This window comes from Takifugu rubripes, chromosome 12 (genome assembly GCF_901000725.2).
Source record: "Takifugu rubripes chromosome 12, fTakRub1.2, whole genome shotgun sequence".
NCBI lineage: Eukaryota > Metazoa > Chordata > Actinopteri > Tetraodontiformes > Tetraodontidae > Takifugu > Takifugu rubripes.
Window position 1 is genome coordinate 10,255,375 of NC_042296.1, and position 17,575 is coordinate 10,272,949.

The 17,575-nt window shown below is 43.4% G+C and overlaps 2 protein-coding genes across 4 annotated transcripts in view; one reads left to right on the forward strand and one right to left on the reverse strand.

Moving 5' to 3' along the window:
* The first annotated feature begins 1,781 nt into the window (after positions 1-1,781).
* LOC101072599 (mediator of RNA polymerase II transcription subunit 30) lies at positions 1,782-5,218 on the forward strand. The gene is made up of 5 exons (XM_011620245.2): positions 1,782-1,962; positions 2,424-2,650; positions 2,779-2,937; positions 3,145-3,234; positions 4,363-5,218. The coding sequence occupies exons 2-5, from the start codon at positions 2,426-2,428 to the stop codon at positions 4,456-4,458; spliced, it is 570 nt and encodes a 189-aa protein (XP_011618547.1). The 5' UTR covers positions 1,782-1,962; positions 2,424-2,425; the 3' UTR covers positions 4,459-5,218.
* Positions 5,219-5,460: 242 nt separating this feature from the next.
* LOC101072822 (exostosin-1c) overlaps positions 5,461-17,575 on the reverse strand; it is a 55,210-nt gene continuing 43,095 nt past the window's right edge. For all 3 annotated transcript variants that reach the window (XM_029844919.1, XM_029844917.1, XM_029844918.1), the window contains 9 exons: positions 15,756-15,849; positions 13,046-13,153; positions 11,936-12,055; positions 9,904-10,036; positions 9,535-9,653; positions 9,263-9,358; positions 8,836-9,083; positions 6,446-6,617; positions 5,461-6,357 (listed from right to left, as the gene is read on the reverse strand). In XM_029844919.1, coding sequence (XP_029700779.1) covers positions 6,172-6,357; positions 6,446-6,617; positions 8,836-9,083; positions 9,263-9,358; positions 9,535-9,653; positions 9,904-10,036; positions 11,936-12,055; positions 13,046-13,153; positions 15,756-15,849 — 1,276 coding nt within the window. In that variant the 3' untranslated portion in view covers positions 5,461-6,171. The remainder of the gene's footprint in view (positions 6,358-6,445; positions 6,618-8,835; positions 9,084-9,262; positions 9,359-9,534; positions 9,654-9,903; positions 10,037-11,935; positions 12,056-13,045; positions 13,154-15,755; positions 15,850-17,575) is intronic.

Below are 17,575 nucleotides of genomic sequence, written 5' to 3' on the forward strand. Positions count from 1 at the left end.
AGAAAAAGAGGGTAAAATAGTGAATCATCAGCTCTTTTGCATTGTCTTACAATATTATCCACATACAGGATTGTCAATTCACCCAACAGGTTTGCAACCCTGTGACTGGGACAGAGAAGGGCCAAGGTTGAGGGAGAGATGATTGGAGTAAAATGATTCATGAAAACCTGATCCAGGAGCATCATACGGACACATCTAATATCCTGGACTGAACCTGTCTGACCACCAAGGGACGTCGTCCAATCTTATATATCTTATAAAACTTGTTGGTCATTTTAGTTAGCTTGATCAGAGAATCTTGGCCCAGTCATTAAATAACAAGAAGCAGTCAAGTTGGCCAAACTGACATTTCTAATCCGTGTAATCGCTTTAAATGAAAAGAAATCATCTCAAATTCAAAATTATACGATTTGTAACTATAAAAGCAACAATAATCTGCTTCCACTTTTAATCCTTCATATTGAAAACGCAGCACTGTACCTCTGACAGAGGAATCATCGGAATTCTGCACATATTTCACTTTTCAGTATCAACCAGTCATCAAATGGAGGGAACAAAACCCATGAGATTAAATAAAATATGATAAGTCACATAAAAAGACCAAAACAAACACCGGTCAGGACTTTCTGAGCTGCTTTGATAGCACAAGACTCCAGTATTTATATTTCATGAAGAATGTGGCCTTCTGATGTTTAATGTTTGATACTAAGTTCATACAAATACTTCAGAGGTGACATGACAGATGTAGATGAAATGGCGCACCCATCATATTCTCCAGCATGATAGCAGAAGAATTAACAATTATCGACTTTGGGTGTTTCCACAGTAAAGGTGAGATAGGATCGTTCTTTATTAGTTCCACGTATGAATGTAATATTTTGAACTATTACATAGAGTATATGTCTCTATATCTATAAATATAGATATATAGGCCATTTGAAAGCCTCTCATGGATAAAAATCCAGGCGTATGCCATCATTTAATTTTATTTCATGTTGGTTGTTAACATGATGCATCTTTCGTTCATTCCCAGAGGTCAAAGATTAAACATTAAATGTCGTTCAGCTTGTTTTAGTCGGGGGTTTGACAATGTTATCGCTCTCTTCTGTGACACCTTTATAGTATCTTATGAGTTACTGAAAGTCAGATTTGAATGTTTTATTGTTTTTCCATGAACATGCACTTACAGGAGGGCGAAACTTGTAAATGTGTTCAGATATGGATAAATGTGATAAATTGCGGTGCTATAAAAACTACAGTACATCTATTTGTATTGGAATGCGTTTCAATTGGATTTTTGAGGGTATATTTGCCATCTTTACACCAAACCATTCATTTAGATGTTGAATATATGTCAGGCAGCTCTTCTAAAAAGCTCTTCCAGTGTAAAATTTCACCTAATCAAGAAACAAGATGTGGTCTTGAGTTTCAAATTATATGAAAGTTATATACTTATGTCTGGTCAATTATCAACCAAAACAACAAAGTACATTGCTTATTTCCTTCTTTCGTGTTCTGTATCTTTTTATTGGTAAGGTGTATTCCTTTAATAAGAACAATTAAAAAAAAATAAACGCTTGTGCAACAATTTGACTGTTCACAATCTGATCAATTGTTCACAAACAAGATAGACAGACAAACAGATCGATCGATACATACATATTTTTCAAATTATTAGGCGCGATCGAAACAGGCTTGTTTTATTTTTGCAATATTTTTGTTGTGTTGTAAAATTCCTGTTTATTCGGACAGTTCTGTCACCATCTCGCGGCAGGAAATGGTTCTCGGTTGCACCGGAAGTGACGTTTTCAATGCGGAAACGTGCGGGGCTTTGTGGAAAAACTCGTTTGAATGAGGCCATTACTTAGCTTTAAAAGAGTAAATATCGAAGGATTTGTCTTTAAAATAACACACAGCTCGGGATATATTTGAAGAGGATTTAGCTAGAAGAAGCTCATTTCGGTAACGACGATTTTACAGTACTAATGGCTGTGTAGCTATCAAGTTTTTATATCTGTAAGGTTGCTAAGTTTAGCATGTTTAAGTAATTGATGAACAGTATATTCATTGTGGTTCTTTAAAGTTTCTATAGAATATGAAGACCACAGCGATATTGCGCCATCCCTAATAATAATGATATCTCCAATAAAATTAAAATAGCATTTGTTAGACATTCAAACCATAAATGCAATAATATTTTTGGGACTGCTTGACATTCGTACAAATATGTGACGTAAATATAATAAATAATGAATGATTAAAAAAAATCTCATTTACTCATATTGGATACACAATAGAATAATTAATAGGATAGTAATTATTATATAGATTGGTGGGCAGATTTATATATGTTTAACTCAAAAATAGTAACACGTCTCACTGGTGATTAAATTATTAATTATCTTTTTCTACCATTTGTGCAGTGATGGCAGCCTCTTTGCCCCAGAAGCCAGGGATGGGAGGAATGCCCCCACAGCAGCAGCCCCACTTACCCCCTGGTGCTGCCCCAGGCCCGGGTCAGCAGCCCATGCCACCCCAGGGAGCCCTGAGGGAGATCTCTCCGGAATTTCTATGTCGGATTGGACAGGAGACGGTCCAGGACATTGTGACCCGCACCATGGAGATCTTCCAGATTGCACGAGCAACACAGGTACCGACATAAAGACAAACGCTCCTACGTTAACACGCTGTTTAAAAATGAAAGAGACACACCGACCCAGAAATATTGATGACTCTGATTGGTCATTTATTGGGATATACTTTGTGTCTTTGATTCAGCTTCCTAATGGTGTGACCCAAAGCCAGGCGATGTACCAAGATCGCTTTGGAAAGCTCCAGGAACACCTGCGGCAGCTTTCTCTGTTCTTCAGAAAGCTGCGGCTCCTGTATGAACGCTGTGTGGAGATGACGGCTGATCTGCAGGAGGGCCCGGCAGAGGTCAGGAAGTTGACTGCTTCTAGTCATTATTAGTTATTGTAGAGGTTTCCTCCTGCCTTCCAGGGAGTAGCTGCCTCTCTGTAAAGCCTTTTGTTTCTGTTACACCCCTGAATTAAAACTGAAAACACAGTAGGCCGCCTTCACGTCTTGACAACCCCTTCAGCCCTCCGTCCTGTCTGACTCCCTGTGTGTCCTTTGTCTCTTTAGCTCGTGCCATTTGTTGGAGAGGAGTTGGTTTCTGTCAGAATGGAGTCCTGCAGCCCTGCTATCAGCCAGGAGAAATCAGAGGTTCTCGAGGTATGTTCCTGTTGATCTTCCTTTGAAACTCATTAACAGCTCCAAATGACCCTGTTGAGGGAAAAGCTATAGAAGATACATATCTAAATGAATGGCTGGATGTTTGTCAGTCACTATTTCTAGATTAAGTATAAATATAAAACAATTTACTTCTGGCTTTTTAAAAATCATTTAGACCAGTCTTTTTTAACCACTGTGCCTTGAGATTTTGTCTGGTGTGCTGTGGGACATTATATAATCTCACGTAACTGGTCTAAAATATTTTTGGAAAATGAATTAGTTATTATCTCCTAATAATGTGCTGTTGTTGAGAGTCTCTGCGGACTACCGTACTCAGGAATCAGCAGAGTAGCCATGTAGTACTCCTCCATATCAGTAGGTGGCAGCAGGTAGCTAATTATTTTGTAATTTTGGACAAGAGAATTAGTGATGATTATTTCTCTTCTGCCTCCACTGAATGCCTTGACTGGATTCAGGACCTATTAGTTCAGCATCAGGTGGTGGAAAGGACATGACTACAGGAGCAGGAGGAACTAACTGAACTGATGCTAAACCGTAGTTTAAAGCTGAGCTTTGCAGATTTACCTTTGGACAGTTTTTGGTTGGCTACTGCTAAGGAGTTTCCCAATCTGGCATAGCAAGCTATTTTATATATACATATATATTATATATACATACATATATATATGTGTGTGTGTGTGTGTGTGTGTGTGTGTGAGAGAGGTGAGCTTTTCAAGCCTGATGACTATCCTGTGTGTCTTTCTTTGGTTCCTGCAAAGATATCAGCTCTGTGTCCAGAGGTCTTAGTGTAGCCTCTCCACAAATGCCTCTAGGTGGCAGTGTTGTCACACACTGAGTACAGAGTGGACGCCACGCTTCAGGTGTGGGTAATGCTTTCAAAATGTGCATATTTTTGTCTATGAATATGGATGTTTTTATTCCAATGAGATGATTTAAAGAGGGGTTAACAGTTGCCTCAAGGCAGACAGAGGCAAAATAATCAGAAATGATCCCAGAAGGTTGTTTATTTACTACCATATCAGTGGAGGTTTAATTTCTACACCATTCGTCGTATTATTCAGCCTAAATGGTTGTAAATGTTTTGATGTCTTTCTTGCTCACTTCCAGAAGGTGCGCCAGAAGAACCAGGAGATGAAGGTGCTGATGGATCAGATGAGGAACCTGCTGTGGGACATCAACGCCATGTTGACGCTGAGGAAATGACAGTAATCTTTTTTATTTTTCTCCTTTTTTTTTTGAAAAAGAGTTCTTCAAAGAGGATGATAACGTTCAAGTGAAGAGGACAATTTTGGATTTAAAGCCTGAGGCGACTCACAACGCTGCTGGTACTTCACGACAGGGACCGAGCCAGCTGTAGAGCTGGTGGTGCTTCTTTTGGGTCATATTCATGGAGGGGGCCGTCCTGCTGCTGCCTAACAATAAGATCCTCCCAGACTCCAGCCTCAAGGATCACCCTCTTTGAATGAGGCAGCGGTTTTTGTCTGCCAGTCTTTCAACACCTCTGTGTTAAGATTTACACTTGATATAGAGTTGAAGCAATGAGCTGATGCCTGCAAAGCCTCCGGTCCAACAGTTTTCTGAAAGCACTGAGGGGTCCAGGTCCTGACTTGAATGGGGCAGAGTAGTTTTCAGCACAGGTGGAACACAGAAGATCTTATGTGTGATTTACTAAAGCAACAACTGTTCCTGAACAAACTCAGCCGGTGGTGAAAATGGTGAAAACGAGCTTCTTGGCAGCTAAGTATCTCAGGTGTTTCCTACAGAAGGGTGGGGAAGCGTGCATTTGTTTATGGAGATCAAACTGCAGCATGTTCAATAGCACACCTGTTTGCCCTCAGGGTGGTGAGACCCACTTGTCTGACTTTATTTTGTTAACTCCGGGACAAAAGGTAGAGCCCACAGGTCGGCTCTGTTTGTACAAAATAAACGTTTTTCTAATAAAATTCCGAGTGTGTGGTTGTCGGCGCCGCTTGTTGACGGGGGTTTGCTGGTTCCACCTCCGCTGGTGTTCATGTCCAAACCCCTCAGGTGGGAGGGCAGGGTCACCTTCAAAGTAGAGCGGATGCGTAAAAACACCGACGCACACGTTTGGACACACACCAGCGAGCTGCTGGTGCTTCTGTGTGTCAACATGGCTAATTCTGACAAATTGAATCATAGCAGTCTTGAAAATGCAAACTTAATCAAATGTGACTAATTTTCAAGTATGATTAAGTCAATATTAAGTTATTGCTTTAATCCACAAATCCACATATTCTTTTTTTAAATGTAAGACTGAGGAACATCTAAAGGATGTTACATGGACATGAGAGCTGGTACTAGTCCTCCATTTCTGACGCTTGCCCAAACAGATTATTCCTGCCCTCTTCAAATTTGTCCTGTTCAGTATATTTTTAGTAGCGTCGCAAATGAAAATATATTCCCTGGACTTTGAACAGATGTGAGAATGAGAGAGCTGGAGGACCACGAGGTTGCGTTCTTAAATCAGTTTACTGGTTTACATGTAACAATTTGATGTGAAAGGATGTGTTGCCATGACAACAGCCCCTGCACGGTGATGCAGACACACATTGACAGCCGGAGAGCCTGGCACCAACGCCAGCCCTCCTCACAGCAGCAGAACTGATATCCAAACGCTCACATTTCAAACTGTCCAGTCAAGTTCATCTGTCCCCAGTTAGGGGCCATTTTCCAGAGACGCTCTGTCCACCGTCCTCACGTAGTCCTGACTGACTTGTGGAGGTAGGAGAAACACTTAGACATAATGCATGTAAGCACGTATTCCACCAGGGTCCGTCTCCCACTGGTCCTTTGTGTCCAGGTCACAGATGGAGCTACGTCTTGCTACGCTGGTCCATTTGGTTTCCTTAAGGCCACCACACCAGAGCTCGAGGTTTCTTCCAAGCATGCGTGTCCTCAGGCCCTTTCCATGTCTTTGTACTTCTTGCGAAGGACGGACACCTGATCTTTGAAGAGCACAGGGTCCAGGCGAAACTGAGAGTGAACCAGGGGCATGTAGCCAAACCAGCTGGCAAAGGTATTGATGCACTCCTGCCGCTGGTTAAAATGCTCCGGGTTCGCCCAGGGGACACTCTTTGCCACCTGGGAAGTACAATCAATCCTCATTAATCGGCTTCCAAATGTCAGCGTGACAGCATTAAAGGCGAGTGGGAGGGAAATGGCTGCCTACCTGCACGCTGGGCAACTCTTTGTACTGCTTCCTTTGGGCCACTTTGATTGGGGGCAGGTGTGTTACAGCGGAGACAAGGAAATTCATCAGGATGTCCTCACAGTTGGAAGTGCGGTCCACCAGAGTACGCAGAGACTGGGGCAGGTAGTGGGAGAACAGGTAGTGGTAGTACCTGTGGACGAGGGCAGAGGTCAACGGATGTGATGGCTGCAACAATAAAGGACTAAAAACCTCCTATTCTAACAGTCACACATTACGTTTGCATCAACAACATTACTTTAAAGCACGTGCCGAAGCCTAATAAATGTTATTTACTGTGAACCAGAAAATAATATTTAGTGAAAGCACGCGAGCAAACGCCAGGTATTGAAATCAGCCGTCAGCTACTAATGGAAGGATGTTTTTATTCAGCATGAAGCATCATTAAGAAGAAAATTATAAAGTACAAAACCAACAATTAGCGTAAGTTAGCTTTGAAGCTGCTAACTAACGTGCAGTATTGACTTGGTCTCATTCCTGGTGTCTCCTGATGTGCGTGTTGAAGTATATTTTTCATGCAGCTTTATATTTAAGTGTCTGATGCTCCTGAGAACAATCGTGTCTTCTCCTGATGACAGGTTAATTATTGTTACCTCGAGATAATTTCACGAGTTGCACAAGAGGAAACCACTTTTGGCAACTTATAATCAAATGGTTATTAAATCTGCCATCAGCCTGTCAGCAGAGGCTTCATAATCTCTAAAGGCACATGTGGAAAAACATGCACAGATTCATCAGTTCATGTAAGAAATTATCTCATCTGTATGATTGCTCTTGCTAGCTGTATCGTTACATAAAATAAGAATTACCTTGGAAACTTAAAGTGAAAATTTAATAAGCAGCTGTGACTCCATGAAACTAGGTTTATCGATCATTAACACAAACCATGTAAACTGATGGCAAAAGAACCGGTGGCTCCTTCAGCAGCATTTAAAAATATCTGACAATGAGCTGGTTCAGTCAGACGTGTTGATGTTGGCGACAGCAACACAAACGCCGACAGTGTCAGGAACCTGCACCATCCTAGATCTGCTGATCACTGACCGGAACGTCAGAGAACCTTTCATTATCCTTGTTGAAAACACTTCAGCAGCTTCAAGAGATAAGCGGGGACTCGTAAAACGCGGGGCTGTGCATGAGCGTGACACGGTTAGGAAGATGAGACGTTTTGAAGCTTTTGATTTTTCCGTCACCGCGAATTCCTGCAGGATTCCGTATGGAATATTTGTCACTCACATCTGTCACACAACCCTGATCTTTCCTTCTCACTAATCAGTCAGCGAGCACAGCTCAAATCAAACTGGCGCACAATCTGAAGTGGATGCAAACCTGCAGCTGAAACATGAGAGGAGATGCCTGATGTATGTTGATATGTATCTGGGACAAGTTAACCATTTCACCGCCAGCGGGATCCGATGTTTGTCATCCCATCAGGCTTAAATTCACGTTTGTCGCAGCTCTCACGGGCTAAAAAAAGTACCATTAAATTTGAGTTCCGTCAGGCAAATCAAAGAGGCGCCACTAAAGTAATGCAGGACTCATTTACATATGAATGGGTAAATGTTGAGATTTTGTCACTTATAAACCAACATTTACAGCATGTATATAGTAAACATGTGGGACTCATTTGTACATATGGAATTCAAAACTTTGAATCAATCAAGCAACTGTCTGATTCATTTTGTTCAAATAATCTGTTTGTGCATTTTTTTTGTCTTTATTTTTTGCACAAACTATCAGCCTTGACGTCAACGTTGTCCTGCCGGGGTTTATAGTGTAGTGTAGCGTGCGCCCTCTATAGGCGACTTAGCGTTACAACGCCCTTTTCAGCAAAAAAGAAGAAGAAAAGACATTTGTTGCCCTCTTAAAGTACGATTTGTGATGGACTGTGTTCTGCTTATAAGATTTGTTTTACTACAAAAGTTTTTTGTTTTTTTTTAAGTAGCAGGATGAGAGTTTTTATTTCCATTTCACCAATATTACCAGGCCTGATGGAAGGTCAGTCCTGAGCCCACCTAACCTGTTTGAGTTGACAGTCCTGGACAAAACATTGCAAAAGCTCCTGGATGTAAAAAAAAAAAAAAAAAAAAAAAAAAAAAAACTTCCACGCTGTTACTTTGCCTGTTAAAATGAAGACAAGTTGACTTAAGCCCGTTTGTCATCCTGTCAGCTGCCTCCTCACAACGTCACAGCAGAACAACTTTGTTGTCTCTAAAGTCACTCCTTTGTCCACTTGGTGATACTTTAAAGGAACTCTACTTTTAATTAACATAGGGTGACCCACGATGGTTCTTTCACAGAGGATTCCCACCAGTCCAAGCCTGTGGGCTTCTTATTTGGCTTGAGTGTACCTGTGGTAGAAGGCGGCTCCAGTCAGGACGATGGAATAGTCATTGGTCCATTTAGAGGTGTAGCCCCAGGCTCTCTTCAGAGGGTCCCAGAAGTGGCTCCTGGGAGGGTAGCCCACGATACGGTCAGGGAAGCTCCGCCACACCAAGAAGGCAAAGTTCACCTCGCTGGTCAACAGGACCGTGTCCTCGTCCAGGCTCAGCACCGCCTCGGTTTCTATGGCAGCGTGAGGTAGAAACCGACTGGTGGTCTGGGAGAGACAGGGATTTACAGATTGAAGCGTGACAGTCAAGCTTTCTGGACCGATAGAGGAGAGAATCACTATAGATTTGAACGTGAGCTGGTGAGGACATTTCTAGCAGCAAATGCATCAGATAAATAACTTCATGACATCACAGAAGACCTGAGACGCGCAGGCTGGTTCCTCACCTTCCTCCTGCCGTCCGTCACAGTGAGGGGCACCGGCATCGGGGGCCATTTACTCCGACTGGGCTGCGGCTTCTCGCTGTTCCACAGGATGATGATCTGGAGTGAAGGGATGTTCCAGAACACACACAGAGTGCCGCATTAGAAAAGAGATGAGAATGCCAGTCAAGAGTGGCGGCCAGTACCGGCGTAATCTGATACTAACAAATACAATTAGTAAACTGGTTCATTCATAATAAAGCAGTTTAATTCTCCCAGAGCTCAGCTTACTGTACCTGTGAGCAGTATTTGGACTTGGAGACCACCTGGAGCAGCTTCATGATTGGCTGAGACTGGGACACCAGCGGTGAGACGGCGTTGATGACGGCGGTGAACTCTTGACCTGGACCGACCCCTGAACACAGGGAGGCAAAACACACCCCGCTTACCAGTTTTGACTACGTAAATCAAACCCAAATTGGGATTTATAAATCAGGACCGACCTGAAAGTGAACTGAATGAGTGGATAATCAACGTGATTCGTATTCCGTTGACACCGTGATTGCCAAATGAATGCAGATGAGCTCCTCACTCACTGTTTGAATTGTTTGTCGAGTGGTGATCACTCATCAGCATCCTATTAAAGGAATCATGCACGTGCTCACCTAATCCCAGGTAGTAGAAGGGGAAATGCGCCAGGTGGGTGGAGTATTCCGGCAGGACCAGTAAACCTCCTGGCAGGGAATTCCACATGTACTTATTCCTCGATACGTGAGAGAAGACGCGGTCTTTAATGATCTGGGGAGACACAGATAGAAGCGTGACCGTCATACACCTGTTTCGCTTTCATGTTTTTTTTCCCAGTTAAGCCTCTAGATGAGCGTGTGGGAGCTTAATGGAGGATCTGCTGCAGCTCCGGACTGGCGTTTGCATATATTCCGCAGCTAATCCTCAACAATCGGCCCGTGCACTTTCTGTTGAACACCAACAGGAGGTGTCTGCGTAGCAGCAGCCGCGGCTCAGGAGGCCCCGCTGACCTCCAGCTGACTGCACAGCTGTGGTCCATGGGGAGAGGTCCCCCCCAACATGCTGTATGTATATAAGCAGCTTATCACCAACCTCCAGAACCTCTGCTTTATTATCTGTGGCATAAATCCTCAGCAGTAAACACAGCAGGAATGCCAGACTCGCCTTTGGGAACATCAGTATCCAGAGTGAGACGCTCACCGTGTGATTGCAGAGGGGTTAAATCTGTTGTTTCCCCACATTTTTCCATGTGACTAAAATAGCAGCCTGTGATGTGTGCAGAATCGGCACATATAAGGAGGTTGCTATTTTTCTTCATGCATGGTCTAACCCTTGGGCTAACCTTCAAATGACATTCTCTCAGCGGGTGGATCTACCTTTGAAGTGCATGTTTTCCCTCTTTCTTCAAAGGCAGAAGACAACCCGCGAAAATCAGAAGAACCCGAACACACCGCCGCTACGTCTTTCCTTCAAAGACAAAAGGGTTTTCTTTTTCCTCGAACCCGGAGAAAGCACAGCACGAGTCAAGCCTAATCAGACAGGCAGAAACTTGCATGGTTTGTTTTGTTTTTTGGCAAAATGTGTCTGCATTAGGGGGGTTTCTGAGATGATTCACATAGATCGGATGTGAATATTTTCATATATAGAGTAGAAACACCTGAACACCTGTGTTCACTACAGTGGATGCTGCACGTTTCAGTCGGCCATGGTCAGAAAACGCAACATTTTATAACCACTTCCTGCTTTCACTATCAAAATACAGAGTTTGAAACAGACAGTGACAAACACTTAGGAGCTTCTGGCCGCTGCACTAATTGCAGCTCATCTTGAACTTTAAATACGAGTCAGGGGTTAGATGAGTAAATGTGTGCAGTTTAGTTGACAGGATCGATGTATTAAAAGGAAACCTAGTTAAAGTGGAACACGCACGTTCCAATTCTACCCCAGGGGAAACTGATGGCCCAGAAATGACTCACTTTCCCTCCATTATAACAGTTGGGTGTCACCACAAACAAGGTGAGTTGTGACTCTTCTGAACCGGGAAATAAATCAGGAGTTTTGTATGTTGAGCAATTCTCCTTGGACTGAGTAGGAACAACCTTCAGTCTGACCATCAAATGTTGTAAAACAGCTCGGGTCTTTCAGCCCTACCTCCCCCCATCAGCCTCCCCCATCAGCCTCCCCCATCAGGCCCACACACTGATGGAAGTGGCGGAAAGGGGCTGAGGGCAGAGACGCCTGAAGATGTGGCCTTCGGTTAATAAGTGAGTGCACCTTTTCCTGTTTTATTGTGCTTTATTGTTTGTCCTTCACCATATTGTAGCTGCTGTTCCATGAAATAATGAGTCCAGGAGTATTCTCTGTGGAGTCCACCCCCAGACCATCTCTGAGATGCTCTTAACAGCAGCTGCAATGCTCATATTGAGCGGAATGACTGCAAACTGGCCATGAAGAAGCTGCTCTGTGCTTCTGGACATCAGCTATTAGATCGTCACTAATGCTTCTTGCATAATCAATTTACCTCTCATTTACCTGAAATTCCAAGGCTGTATTAGGAATATAGATGGATGCAGTTAAAATAGTGGTGAAAGTGATACAGACAAAGAGGAAGAGCTTAGATGGACTTCCTGAGGAACACATATTTTACACATCTTCATGGTTAAAGCTCACCTCCAGTGTGGTCAGGACTATCTTGTCCACCGATGAAAAGTAGGCCTCCCACAACATCTGGGTCCTCTGTCTGAGGGCCAGGACCCTGTCATTCCCCACTGCCCTCACAGTGGATGGCACCTAAGAACAAACACACATTGGAATAAAATAATATTAAGAATGGTTTGAAGCCACTGATGCCTCTTAAATCAGACTGGAGAAGGATGTCTGCATGTGTGTGATGTTTTTAGGCCCGTATTGGCTGATATCAAACCTCAGCTACTGACTGGTGACGGCGTTTATGTGCATGTAGCGAGGAAAGAGCTGACTTTGCATTCTAGTTGCACCTCTTGGTGGCGACATTTTTAAAGCCTCAATGTTTAATCTCAAACACTGTGTTATGTACTTTCTTTTCTTCGGAATTTCTTCAGGACAAATAAAAAGCTGAATGGTCTCATACAAATTCAGTTACAATATAACAAATAGAAATTATATTTCTATTTCTATGGCAATGGTGGTGACGGGGGTTGAAAGGAGGGCAAATATTTTTCAGCATTCAGCAGCAGAAATCCCATTTCATTAGTGTTTCTACAGAGGAACCCGAGTCAGTACAGCACGGTAAATACTGGAACTACAAACCCAGCATAGCTCACATTTTTGTCCCAGATTTCATGGATGCCTTTGCAACCACGGCAGGACCTTATTATGGTATACACTTGACTGTTTGCCATCAGAGCCACCACTGGCTAACATCAAACACATTTTCACAATAAAAGCTTCCAGCCAGTGTTGTGTTCCTGTAGTAGAAAAATGAGCTTGATTTGCATTTCTGCTGCTTTTTAACATCTCTGGAACAGAGTGGAGATGGATGAATATTGCCATCTTGCCTTTTTCACTCAAGTTCCATTTACAGTTGTATGGTATAGTAATAAATTCATCAATTTTGGTTTTCCAAAACTAGTCATTCAAAAATGCACGTCAGAGTTTTGCCTGGTGGTCAAGTTAGTTACTACAGACGTTTTGTGCTTCAGAATTCCTTCCCTCAGAGGTCACCACTGCATTTGATACATGCAGTCTCTGGAATGTGCATTCATTCATTCATTCATTCATTCATTCATTGTGAAATCTTACCTGTAGTAATAATCGTTCATCTCCCTCGATGACCGCCTGGTTCCACTGTATAACGTCAGAGAACGGCAGCTCCCATCCGTTACTCAGCAGCACTGGGATACATGCTGCCTGTATACACACACACACACACACACACACACACACACACACACACACACACACACACAGAGTGAAAAGCTTGAGGAGGTCTTTTAGAGACAAGGCAAGTGATGAATGAAGGAAGTGAACATTTAACACTTCTAATGTGGTTGGCTGCCCCTCACCCCCCCCCCCCCAGTAACAGGAACATCAGCAGTGACGGTTCGGTTCCTCACTCAGCACATAAGGTCATCAAGGCTCTTGAGCGTCACTCTTGAGAGTCTCGGAGACCTTCGAGTGGAATGACTAACAGCTCAGTTTTCCCATCATTCTAGAGAGAGTCAACGTCTGTCACTCCCATGGACGTGATTGACAGGCCTGGTTGTTGTAGGAATAATTAGGCGCAGTTACTCAAGAGGACACGCTGGGACGGTGTTAGAAACCCACAGATGAGAGGACGGTGAGGAAAGATAAGGCCGAGATGTGGGCGCGCTTTATTTAGCTGGAGTTTCTCATGGATTTTATTTTCATGTTTGTTTTTGTTCTCATCGGCTCATTCCATCCCACCCTCTTTCTTTACTGTTACTTTCCACCACGAGTGTGCAGTGTTGAGTCCAGCTGTTATTTTCTTCGCTATTCATTTTTTGTATAATTAAGCCACCAGAGAACAGCAGCGGTGTCTGAAAACGCTGTCGATCAAAGACTCCCCAGCTCGCCGGGGAGGGCCCCTCCATTTCATCTGAGAATAGACTTGCTGAAGGACAGTCCAGCAAATATGTGTCAGGATCCTCCAGAGGCCACGACAAGGTCACATCAAGACTCCCACAGTGATAATCTCTTGGCCTCTACATTTGAAACGCTGCCTGAGGCTTGCCCCCAGAGTAGAAGCACATTTCAAACATTTCTTGCCCACCCTGACTGAAGAGAGGCCGATATGAAAGCCTCCATGTGCAGCCAATCTGGGCTTGTTTGGTTTGGGAGATGAAAACAGGCAAGCTTTGATTAAATGTGTATGGTGGTGAGTGTGCGAACGTCTATATTGGAAAGTTGGCAGCGTGATTTTTTTTACCACACTGGTAATTGCCAGTTCTTTTGCGGGCTTGGCTGGCACCAAAGTAAACAAAACAAAGCAAGTTGTAAAAGAAAAGTCTTCAAAAGAGCCTCAAATCCAATGAGAAAGATGATGGGAAGACCAGGGAAGCACAGAAAGACAACAGCGAGAGGAGATCGTCGCCGCTGGTCTGTTCGGAGGTTGTTGGGACACAGATCCTCCTGCAACTTTCAGACAAACAGCAGGAGAACATTTAGAGAAGCTAAATCAGCATCTACTGCATCCTGCTCTGGAGCGAGACCCTCGACAGGCAGCAGAGAGAGAGAGAGAGCCAGGCTGCTCCAGTGTTGTTCCATTGTTTGTGCACTTTTCACCAAAGCGGACCTAAAATGCGCCAACGTGTCAGCCTCACCCTGTGTTAATGGACCCATTTTAGGTTTAAATGCGCAGCAAACAGCAAATTGAGCCTTTGCGGTTAGAATTGCACTCAACACATGGAGATGTGGGGGGAGAAACCTCTCGCAGATGTGACCATTAAGGTGTCAATAACCAAAAGACCACATTAACCACAGAGCTGGAACATAAACACTCGGCATCCTCTGCACATCCTCCTTGCGTTGCCCTCTGAATTTGAATTAGCGAGCGCGTTACTGAATTGATGTGCTGAGCGTTGCTGTAATGGCACACAGTGGTTGGTTGGTTGTGCAGGCGTCACGGTAACAAGTGGGAATTAGGAAACACGTCGCCATCACTTTTCTTCTTGAATGAATGTGATGATACAGCCGATCACGGATGAAGAGTCCTGTTCTCAGTCATCTGGACGTTAACGATTACACTTAGATTAATTACTTGTTACCTGTTGACATCCTTGTCATAAACAGACTTTATATTTAAACAATGGATAAAGTCAGAGAACAGAGAATGAGTATTGCTGCTTTTCTACTGTATTTTGGGATGTGAGCTCACCACGATAAGCCTGCTTGTTATGATGATAAATGTGGCGCTAACACAAACCAAGCATGTGTTGACACGTACAGTGAGGGTTTGACTCTGAAACTCCCTGGAGTGTCTACAGCAAAAATGGTGTTTATTTAATGAGCTACAGTTACTTCATCTAAACTCCAACCTCAAATGTTTGTTGCACTGTTGTTCCTAGTGTTCTTAAACAGGGCTACAGAGTGAACAGAACTTGGGAAACACCCTCATACTACCATTAGCTAATGTGCTGGATGGGATGTTCGGGTGTGGTTGTGTCACATTTGCTGCCAACATAAGCAGACAATTACACAACTATTATTAAACTTTGAAGTCGTCACGGTCATGATGGGTGAGCACCAGTGGGTCCCACAGCAGAAAGAAACACATTTCTCAGCTGCATAAATAGAGAAACAGAATTACATAAACAGAAGAGTCAGACCTTAATGATGTTTACTGTTGAGTGACTAATGCAGCCTGCCATGACTGAACCTTCTCTGCTTGTGTTTTGGATTTCCACTAAGTTTTGACCAGGTTAAAAACATTAAAACAACAGAATTAGGACATTTTCCAGCCAAGCTGAGTATGTTTGAGGGTGACCTTCACCTGTAGTGACTCTAGGAAGCGAAAGGAGCCCAGGCGTCGACCACGTGGCACCAGACAGAACGTGGAGTTGTGGAGGAGTTCCTGGTAATCAAACCTGTGGAAAAGACAAATTCTGTATCAATTCTGACTTACGTTGATTTGATTTCTTATGCTGATGCTAAAGTGATTCATTTCGAAAGAGTTTAGGGCGACAAACACATAGAGAATGAATTAGAAGCACAAAGTGATGCAGTATAACTGCTCTGAGGAAAGAGGTAAAAAGGGGATCAGAGTTGCTGTAGGAAGTCAAAGCTCAAGATTGTGATAAGACTGGAATCGTAATGTATCCAGGGACAGAGCTGAATCTGAAAAACTGGCAGAAGTAAAAAGAAAAAGAAATGGCTTCAATAAATTTTTCCAGCAGGAGAACCAACTGGAGGACAGTCTTCATACAAACACAGAGGTGATGGACACAAAGTCTGTTTCTGGGACACACAACACCTTCACTGCTCATGCACAAAGTGAACTAATCCTGCCACTACTGCCTTTGAGCCAGGCACGGGCCGATTCCACATCCTCCAATTTAGTTTTGTCTAATCAGATCTTGTTTTGGCTAAAGGTCTTAAGTTACGAACCAAACAAACTACGCCGGCTTGATATCGACTGTTTACTGGGAGACATGAACCGCAGGAACTTTGGGGTAATTTTATGGTACCGCAGGAACCTCCCTTGGAAGCTCATTTACAGGAACATTTACAGTCCCTGCCCAAGAGTAGGTACTTAGATAAGCCCCTCCTGGGTGGGGCTTGAGGTTTACTCTGTGCTGGTCGGAAGCAGGATGTGATAAGAAATCATAAGAATTTCTTTTTTTTTTTTTTTTTTACAAATTCTCCTTCAGGATGCCTCATTCTGTATTTGACAGCATCCAGAAATCCAGAAATACAACAACCGTCTCACCTCCTTCCATGTTTACCTCCTCCTCCTTTAAGATCCTTGTTACATTGTTCTTTGAGACCCAACCAATTAGAGGAACCCTAAACCCTAAACCCAAACCCAACCCTAACCCTAACCCTAACCCTAATCCCTAACTACCCTAACACAAACTCTAAATCATAACCCTAACCCTAAATCTAATTCCTAAACCCTAACCCTAAATCTAACCTAACCCTAACCCTAACTCTAGACCTAAACCCAAACCCAAACCCAACCCTAAACCATAACCTTAACCCAAACACTGAGCCCTAACCCTAACATTTAATTGAACCCTAACCCCTAACCAAACCCTAACCATAAACCCCTAACCCTAATCTAATCCTAATTCTAACCATTTAATATGTCGGTGTCCAACTTTATTATTAACTGATGAAATATCTGCCAGGGTGGTCAAATTCTGGACTTTTATTGATTTTTCATTCCACATATGTGCTTACAATGGCTCCATTGTTGTTGTGAAGTAATTGCTCAGAACCTTGATGACAGAAGGGTTGCAGAGTCCCACAGAATGGAAACGTCTCCATCACTGTGCTCTCAAGTAAGTTCTCTTCCCATTTGCCCTCTTATTGATTTCAGCTGTAGACAGGAAGTCCTGAACTTGTGCCAAAGGAACAAATTTAAAGAGCGCCTCCGTGCGTCACCACAGCCAGCTCATATTTCACTCTGGCGATATGAAAAAGAAGCCACATGGAAACCTACGCATCAGCGCCGCCTCCATCTAAGTGGAATGCCAACGAACGAGCCGTGTAACGGCCTCACTGAGACGCAGGATAAACAGATGGGGAGAGAAACAAGCACTTCTGGGAGACTTCCCCCCCTCCCGGTTTGTTTATTTGCTGAGGGAATGT

Excerpts from the sequence above, each read along its gene's own strand:
- LOC101072599 (XM_011620245.2), top strand. The coding sequence starts at position 2,426 with ATGGCAGCCTCTTTGCCCCAGAAGCCAGGGATGGGAGGAATGCCCCCA. Across the intron at positions 2,651-2,778 it reads AGATTGCACGAGCAACACAG|CTTCCTAATGGTGTGACCCA; the intron begins GTACCGACATAA and ends TCTTTGATTCAG. Across the intron at positions 2,938-3,144 it reads TGCAGGAGGGCCCGGCAGAG|CTCGTGCCATTTGTTGGAGA; the intron begins GTCAGGAAGTTG and ends TTGTCTCTTTAG.